The sequence below is a fragment of the Hyperoodon ampullatus genome (assembly GCF_949752795.1).
Source record: "Hyperoodon ampullatus genome assembly, chromosome: 6".
NCBI lineage: Eukaryota > Metazoa > Chordata > Mammalia > Artiodactyla > Ziphiidae > Hyperoodon > Hyperoodon ampullatus.
The window spans coordinates 25,928,016-25,937,256 of NC_136919.1; the positions used below are offsets into that span (position 1 = coordinate 25,928,016).

Genomic DNA, 9,241 nt, shown 5'->3' on the forward strand with positions numbered 1-9,241 from the left:
TGCCAGCAGGTCTGGGGGCGGGACCTGAGTCAGTCCCTCCGGCCAACGGGCTCCACCGCTTCTCCGCTGTCCACCTCAGCTTCCTGCAACCCTCCTGTCTCCAGCATGGTTTGTGGCCCCAGCCGTCCCTCCTTGTCCCGGCTTCTCCCAGGCGCCGAGATTCCTGCCTTACGCTTTGTCCTGCTTCCGCGGCTCCCTTGTTTTCCCTAGCCCCCCGTGCATGTCCCGGTCTCGGCCGTCAGAGCCTGGGGTCTGGGGGCCGGCCGGCGGCGCTCACCAGTCTCTCTCCTTGTCTCCCTCTACAGCCTGGTCCGACCCCCAGTGGCACTAACGTGGGCTCCTCAGGGCGCTCTCCCAGCAAAGCAGTGGCCGCTCGGGCGGCGGGATCCACAGTCCGGCAGAGGTAAGGATCTTGCGACCCTCTCGGCTGTGGGCTCCGAGGGACAGGGCCCAAGAATTCGTTGGTCCTGAGAAGGAGATCCCAGGATGTTAAGATTCGTAAGGGCAAAACGAGCTAGCTGCCTGTGATGTGGCCGTAGGGGTAGTTAAAGACTTCTTGGTCTTTTGCGTCTCGAGAGGGAGGCAATATTTTCTTCGCATTGCTCAGCTTTGAGTACCACTCTTGAAAAAGGAAAGTTAAACTGGAGTAAGGTCATAGACAGCATTGAGAAAACCGACGTCATTGAACTGGTGTCTTTAGACCTGAGCTCTCCACTCACATTTCTATCTGGAAGTCCCATACACACTCGGTCTAACATGACTCGTCTAATGCGCAGTTCTGTCTTTCTTTTCACACCTCAGCTCCCGCCCCCAATTATATCTCCCTACGTCCATAAAGCACTGCTGTAAACTCGTTCACCCAAAGCCAGACTTAAGCGTCATCTTGGATTCTTTTAATGCTGTCTTTATCCAGTACGTTTATATTGTACATGAAGAACTTCTGATCCGTTCTTTCCTTCTCCATTTCTACTGCCTCAGTTTAGCCCTCAGTTTCTCACATCTAGCAAAATTTCTGCTCTGATTCTGGCACACTGCTGGTTAGTTTCTTGTTGCTGAACTTAAACACGGTGGGGAGGGGGAGAGGGTTACCAAAGCTCTTGGTGGTGGGGGTTTTTTCCCCCCAGCCTAATCGCTTCTCTTCTCTCTCTCTCCTGTGATCCAGCAACAGTGAGCTTATTACTGTTTTCTGAACTCACTAGACACCCCCCCCAACCCCCACCCCTCTGGTCATCTGTGTATATTCTCCAAGACTAGGCTCAGGGGTTATTTCCTCTTGAGGCCTTCCCTGACTCCAAAGGCAACAGCAGCTACTAGTCTTCTCTTTTACTCCTAAGCGTTTTGTTCATACCCTTCTAATAGCATTTATGTTTTCATGTTTATCTCCTTCATTAGACTTTGACAAAAACTGCCCATCAGCTCTATCCTACCATAAGGCTGACACGATAGACTTTGACAAAAACTGCCCATCAGCTCTATCCTACCATAAGGCTGACACGATAGACTTTGACAAAAACTGCCCATCAGCTCTATCCTACCATAAGGCTGACACAATAAATGATGAGTGAGGGAAGGAATCAAGCCACCCTGTAATCTTGGGATTGTTTTGAAGGAACCAGTGGGGGTTTTATCTAGAGAGGAAAAGACCTTGAAGAGATACACGAAAACTATTCTCAAGGATGTGAAGAGGGATGAGACTTCTCTTGTTGGTACAGTAGGTAAATCTAAAACTGATGATTTGAACTTACATGAGACAGATTTCGTCTGAGCAAAAAAAATTCCAGTAGAACTGTGAGAAATGCTAAGATGACCCTGAATGATTGTGAGTTCCCTGTCATCAAGGTGTTCAAGGTAAGGCTGGGATGGACCAGCTGGAAAGTGTGTCAGGCTGTGGTGTAGGTTATTTGGGCTTGGGGTGCTGTCTTGTTCCCACCCTGGATTTCAAAGATTCTTTGTGCTGGAATGGAAAACCTGTCCTGTTGGTACAGTTCCTTGGGGAGTGGGTCTAGTTAAGGAGAATTGGTAACACTGTGGCAGAGAAGTCTGATCATCTGAAAACTCTTTAAAAAAAAGAGAAATCGTATGTTTATCAAATAAATGAAATAACTAATTACTTAATAAATAAAATTGAAATAACTGCTGCACAAGTGAAATGGAGAAACAAACATTTGAGGACAGATGCAGCTTATCACGTTGGGGGTGTTGATGTCGTCTTTTAGAATTCACTACCACTGGGGCCAATGTAACTCAACAGACCACGGTTCTATGTACTGAGAGACCCTACAGAGTTCCCTTCTAGAATCTTGGTACTCTTCTAAGTGTTACTTCATGAGTGTAATGTAATAGGTATTGACTGTTCAAGAATATATTCCCTCTTTGCGAGTCTGTAAGAAAAAGTTGAAGCTAACAGTTAATAATAGTGCTGTGGATTATGTAGTCCACAGATTTGCATTCTGTCTCCATGTTCAATGAGGTAATAGAAGTAGAACCTTGAGAAGTAACTGTATGGGATTTAAGGTCAGGCCAGGGTTGGAGTCCTTGCTCTGTTACTACTGTATAAAAGGAAGTTGCTAGGATGAAAAGGAGCAATAACACATTGTAAACTGTAAAGCCTTAAAATGCTGCAGTGTTCAGGATTTTTTTTTTGAATTTCTTTTTATACAGCAGGTTCTTATTAGTTACCTGTTTTATACGTATTAGTGTATACATGTCAATCCCAATCTCCCAATTCATTACAGCACCCCCCACACACGCTCTCCCCGCCTGGTGTCCGTACGTTTGTTCTCTACATCTCTGTCTCTATTTCTGCCTTGCAGACCGGCTCATCTGCACCATTTTTCTAGGTTCCACATATATGCATTAATATACGATACTTGTTTTTCTCTTTCTGACTTCACTCTGTATGACAGTCTCTAGTGTTCAGGATTAATGGGAATCAGGCATAGTAAGGTGATGGACTAGCTGGGGTATTAAGGAAGTCATCAAATAGTTATTGAGGGTACATGCCAGGTACTGTTCCAGTCATGAGGCTGTATCTGTGGACAAGCTAGTCAGGGTCTGACCTCATGAACCTTATATTCCATTGTAAGAGACCATAGACAAGGCAAATAAACAGATAATATTTCAGGCAGTAAGGCCAAGAAGAAAAATAAAGTTGTGTGGAGACTAGAGGGTGGGTGAGGATAGGGTGTTCAAAGTAGGTGACAGGTGAGTAGAGACCTAGAAGAGACAAGGGAGCAAATTATGCAACGGTCCGGGGAGGAATAGGCTTCCTAGACAAGAGGAATAGTTAAGTGTAAAGACTCTGAGGTGGGAATGAGCTTGGCTTCTTTGAGGAACAGCCAGAAGACCACCATGTTAGAACAAAGTATGTTAAAGGTTGGTTACGAAAAACCATTGCGTTGGGGTATAGGAGGAGGGAGGCAGTTACACAGTGGCTAGAAAGAAAGGGTAAAATAGACCCCAAAAAGAAATTTAGGAGATTAAAATGGGCTCTGTTAACTTCTACCTAGCTTCCCAGTAGGGGGGATGGGAGGTATTTTGAGTACATTTTTGGTATTTCTAGGTGGCCTGAATCCTCTGCTGTGTCCGTGTGCCAGCAGATGTAAGAAATCTTCAAAGAGCACAGACTGATTCCTTGGGGGCTCCTGGAGATTTTGAAGACAGGAACTGGAGTTGGGTGGGTGTGGGAATAGTAGAAAGTACCTGGGTCCTAGTCTTGGCTCAGCCGATGACTTATTATGTCCACACTGGGTTTATCATCTAGCTCAAGCTCCTTTTTATGAATGAGGAAAATTTCACATACCTACTCCACCAATTAGATGATGTGTATCTGTGTGTGTGTGTGAAAGCTCTTGTAAGTGTATGAATTACTCTGTAAATCCCTGTACAGTTTACAATCAGTTTTCCCATAGAAACAGTCATACAGGTGGAGTTACAAGTTCCCAGGTGACCATGTAGCCCATAATTAATGTGTCTGAAATGTAATCTTTTTAGTACAGTACATCAAAATCACCATTTGACACTAATTGTTTTTAGATTTCTAGCATGAACACAGCTCTTTTTGCTGGAGCCCACACTGGAACCGGGACTCCACTCTCCCACTCCATGCAGCAGGGCAAGCTCCCTGAGCCCTAGACCAGTGCTTCTTGCATTCAGAGTGTGGAATAAAGTCTGTGGTAGGGTGAGGTGGGGATTAGGAACCAGAGTTGGGAGGCAAGAAGAGACGGTGGGGATAGGGTATTTTGGTTTCTCCCTGTATGGCCATCTTTTTTTCAAAAATCCAGAACCAGCAGTCCACGGATAACTGGAATGGGATTTTGAGGGAGGGTGTGTTGGGATTTGGTTAATGGCGAGGGGTGGTGATGGGACAGGGCTTTCTCTCTCTCTTCCTTGCCCCTTCCCTAGAATTTCTGAGTTGGTGATAAATGGGCTGAAGAAGGTTTCTTCTGACCTGTCTCACACTTACTACTTATTTTTACGTGGTACCAGTTTCGCACTGAGGGGAAATGAGAAGTGGGATTGGAGGAGCGCTGTGTGGGAGAACAGCTGTTGGGCAGGGTTTCCTAGTGACCCAGGAGAGGAGGGAAAGGATTCCCTGGCTTCCTTCCTGGTCAGTGGCATTAGTGCTGTTCGCTGCTTCTGTGTGCCAGGACTGCCTGCACCACACAGCTCACTTCATAAGCCTTGATCCCCTTGTGAGGGACAAGTTCTGGTTGGGTGTTTCCTGCATTTTTTCACGTCCTACTTCTGTCCAAGATCTACAGTCAGTATATCAAAATAGTGAAAACAGATTTCAAAATAATTTTTCATAAAATATATACTCTGTTTTGAGACTTGGATTACAATTAGAACTTATGTTTTTTGTAGAAAGTACAGTAATTTTAAAACATTTTAAAGTAGTCATTTAAAAATCAGGTAATATGGATTCAGGGTATTTTTAAGCAGGAGTTTTTTTACTTGACTTCACAAAAATACATGTGAAGTGAAACTGAAGTGCACTGTCCAAATGAGGTGCCCATATGTGTGAGCAAGTGGGTGGGCTCAAGTCAGAACTGGGTCCACAGCCGAGCATGGCTGCCTGCTGGCTATGTGGTCTTCGGCACTTTGCCTAACCTTTTATGAGCCTCATTTTCCTCATTTATAAAATGGAGATGGTAACTACTTTTCTGGGTTATTGTATGCATCAGTGTATGGTGGGTACTCAGTTCTTATTGGTTATGGTCAGTGGAGTAAAAGCAAGCAAAAGCAAGGAGGTATTAGTAAAGAAAAAGTTAATTTTTTGGTTCTTTACCAGTGTAATGGTAGCATATGTTATAATGCTCTGATAAGGGTTTCCAAAAAAAGGCCATTTGTAACATTTTTTCTCTCACAGGAAAAATGCCAGCTGCGGAACGAGGAGCACAGGCCGCACGACCTCAGCAGGCACTGGGGGGATGTGGCGATTCTACACAGAAGATTCACCGGGGCTCAAAGTGTAAGTCCTGGGAGCAGACCTTGTGTTTCTGTCCAGAATCACAGAGCCCTTTGGCAGCACTCTCTTTCCGCCACCAGTGGTGTTTGCTTTGATGAGATCTATAATACACTGCAGCTTCCTTTGTGCCGGGTGGGCGGGGTTTGGTTTGTCCATATAGCAGCCAATTAGTTTAGGGCCTGGTATGACATCTGTTCATGGTTTGAGTGAAAGCAAGGGAACATCTTCATGTAGCTCTGTCAGAATAAATGATGGGAATAGAGAGAACTGGAGGGAAAACGGTTTAATTAGGTGAAATTGCTCTTCATTTGGTGTTCTTGTCCCACACTGAGAAATAGAGGAGTAACCATTTGAACAGGAGCTAGGTGATTTTTCAAAGCTCTCCTGGAGGCATAAGCTGATATTATTGCAGTCTAATGGGAGTTTCTGCATTAGGCTGTGTTACCAAAAGTTCTCTGGCCTCCTTGCTGTTGGTGGGTGGTGACTGGACCCCATCACTTCCCCAGTTCTAGGCCTGCAAATGCTCATTAGGTGATGGGATATGGGCATCTGGGGGAACCCCTGTCCCCACGCCTCACCTCACTTTCTGGTACTGTGAAACCTAATCCCACAGGTTTCTGACCAGGTGGGCTCCAGGACACCACTGCTTACAGCTGTTTCCTGACTGAATCCAGTGGATGAGGAATTGGAATAATGACAGCAGCTCTCATTCGTATAGCACCTCAGGTTCAGAAGCTCAGATTCAGAGAGGCAAAGCTACTTGTCAAAGACAAACAGCCAGCAAGAGCTGGAACCAGATATTCTGGGACTGTTAAATTCCACGCTCTTTCCATTCTGCCTGTTTGGTAACAGAGACAAAATCAGATTTATCTGGATTAGTTTAATTAAGTTGCCCAGTAGCTTGACTTAGATCACAAATTTAATTTAGAAAGACTTCCCTAGAATTCTTGAGGTTTTGTTTTATTTATTGATTTTTTTTTCCCCCCTGTTATGACGAAGACTTACAAGGTGAGAATGTATTTCAGGAAATAATTCTTGGGGTTGGGGATGTGTGAGTTGGCAGCATTTTGGTCCTTGTTAGAGGTAATTTTTCTGAGTATTTCAGAGACAAATTTTGAAGCCCCTTGCTCTTCAGGGTATCCAGGGGACAACATTTTAAACCCTTATCGAGGTGGTGAAACAACTGTTCTCTTGTGGGTGAATCTGGCTTGTTCTTGCTTTGGGCTGTTGTGCAGCCAGGCTCTCTTGCTGCTGTTGTGAGTCCTAGGAATCGATAGAAGCTATTCCTTTGCAGTGTCATAAACCACAGTCTCATCATACCAGAGAGAGAGGTTTTTGGTGAAAGGACATAGTTGGGAAATTGTATCCTCAAATGCACATCTTGGAGCAGTCAGGTACCATCTTGGAGCTTGCTGTTGGCTCTTCCTGGGAGTTAGAATTTTTTTTCAGGTTGATAATAGTAGCATTTCCTGAGAGCTTACTAGAAGCCTATACAGTGTGTGTGTTAATATATTTAATACCTCAGCAGCCCTATGAGAGAGGTGCTGTAATTATCCCCACTTTACAGACAAGGAAAATGATGTTTGGAGAAGGTGAGTCACAGGGCCACAGTCACAGCTTGTGAGGGGCAGAGTTGGTTTCCAGACTCCAGTGCTTGGACTCTAAGCACTGCACTCTCAGCTTTATGCTTTACGGCTGATGTTACCTAACGGCGCTTTAAAGTAAGGCAGTATGATCCAGTGCATCGTGATGACGAACTCTTCCTAGGTACTTTTAAGTTTGTTTACTCCCATAATTGTACAAATTTTGGAAGAACAAAATAGTGTAGCAAGCACTTGGATCTCTGTGCATTGATTATTGTCCACTAATGGACTCTTGTTACCGCCTGCTCCGCTGGGTTACTCTACTGCCCTAATTATAAAGATTCCTGGGGTCTTTTCCTGTGTCCACCCCCAGGTGTACCTGGGAGGTGAAGTGACATCTTGAATTCTCCAAAACTGTTGTTGGCAAGAGGAGTCAAAAAGACGAGGCCTTTGACTGACATCAGCATTGACAGCATGAGGGGTTTCAATCTATTTATCACTTGTTGCTAAACTTACCCTTTTGAAAGAATTCATTTGATAAATGTATTTTTTGACAGGTTGTGTAAAATCAAGGAGTTCTAACTGTAAGAAACCCATGTACTAATTCTCAACCTGGAAAGCATTTGATTTAGGGAAGGGCTGATGAGTAAAATATACTTCCTTTCTACAGTAAACTAAATATAAATCAAACTTAATTAATGTTGCCTAGAATGTTTGCTCCCCTAAATATGGGAACCGTAAAGCAGTAAAATGAGCACTATGTGTGGAATCAGAAAACCTGAGTTCAGATCCCTCCTTTCCATTCTGGCTCTGTGTTCTTAGGCTCTGTGTTCTCATTTCATAAGATTAATATTTGTTTCGCCTGTGTCTTGAGCTTGTTAATCATATGGGATCATATATTTGAAAATGCTTCATAACTTATAATGGGATATTCATCTTTGTTATGCCTAGTTTATTGTAGTTAGACGATGAAGGTGGTCTTTAAATATTAATTTGAAATAATAGTTTGGTAATTGGATCATTTGCACTTAAAGAGTTTGGGAAATTTTTAAAATTACTTTTTATTATGGAGAATATCAAATGCACAAAATTAAAGAGACTAGTGTCTCTAAGACGTTAGATCCTTTTTTTGTATATATTTTAGTATGTTTCATTAAAAGATAAGCATTCCACCTTTCTAAATAACCGCAATGCTGTCACCCTCAAAATATCCACAGTAATAATTTTTGGAATATTTTTAAATGATGTAAATAATATTCTTCTATGGATCTTAGGTGCTTTCCCTTCCCTTTTCCCCTAGGCAGTCTTTAATATTACAAATATAATAATGTATTATTACTGAAACTAAGCCTGCCTTTTCTTATTTCCAGTGGCCCTGTTCCAGTATTGGTTATGAGTCTTCTGTTCATCGCTTCTGTATTTATGTTGCACATTTGGGGCAAGTACACTCGTTCATAGATTCGGCTACATCCATCTGTCTGTCATCTGAAGAAGAAAGGAAAAAAACCCAACATATCTTGGACCAAAAGCATAGTGATTTTCTGTTCATGAGAAAGAAATTTTCTGTAAGCTTACTGTTTTACAGGGAACTTAATGAAAATTGATTTTAAGGAATCATTTTTTTTTCTGTGGCTAATAAACTTTTAAATTCATATACCAAGTCTCATTGCTTATGCCTGGCTGCTAGGGCCGTTAGTCTCTCTCTGCCTTTAGGTTTACAAGTAAATATGTAGAAAGCGTTTTGTGGAGATTGTTTTTTTTCGTTGGATTGACAGTTTCTTACATGACCATGTAGTCATTCAAACGCACGATACTGTCAGTGGCCCTGGCTTGTTTTCTTCTAGGGATCTCTGTCTTGGTCATTGTTATTTTGGGTGTTCTGTGGTTTTCAAGGAGTGTGCCTATGACTCCATCAGGCAGATCTGTGTTCAAAGGCAGCTGGTACCCAGCGGAATCGTCATAGAAATCATCCAGAAATCTTGGATGAAATGTTTGCTCATTCTGTTCTTTGTCTTTCAAACCATACATAATACTTTTGCCTCTTCTTTCTGTCAGTTCTTAATTCTGTGGGTGTAGATGAGGGGTTTCAATCTATTTATCACTTGTTGCTAAACCCCTTTTGAAAGAACTCATTTGATAAATTGGATTTCTTATATAAAATTTTGTTTTCATTTTGGAAATTAAAGAC

At 42.9% G+C, this 9,241-nt stretch overlaps 1 protein-coding gene across 1 annotated transcript; it reads left to right on the top strand.

Annotated features, from left to right (window-relative positions):
• Positions 1–42: 42 nt before the first annotated feature.
• On the top strand, positions 43–8,707 carry SEC61B (SEC61 translocon subunit beta). The gene is made up of 4 exons (XM_079706656.1): positions 43–108; positions 306–403; positions 5,372–5,473; positions 8,424–8,707. Exons 1-4 carry the CDS (start codon positions 106–108, stop codon positions 8,509–8,511), a joined length of 291 nt encoding a protein of 96 aa, XP_079562782.1. The 5' UTR covers positions 43–105; the 3' UTR covers positions 8,512–8,707.
• Positions 8,708–9,241: the final 534 nt, after the last annotated feature.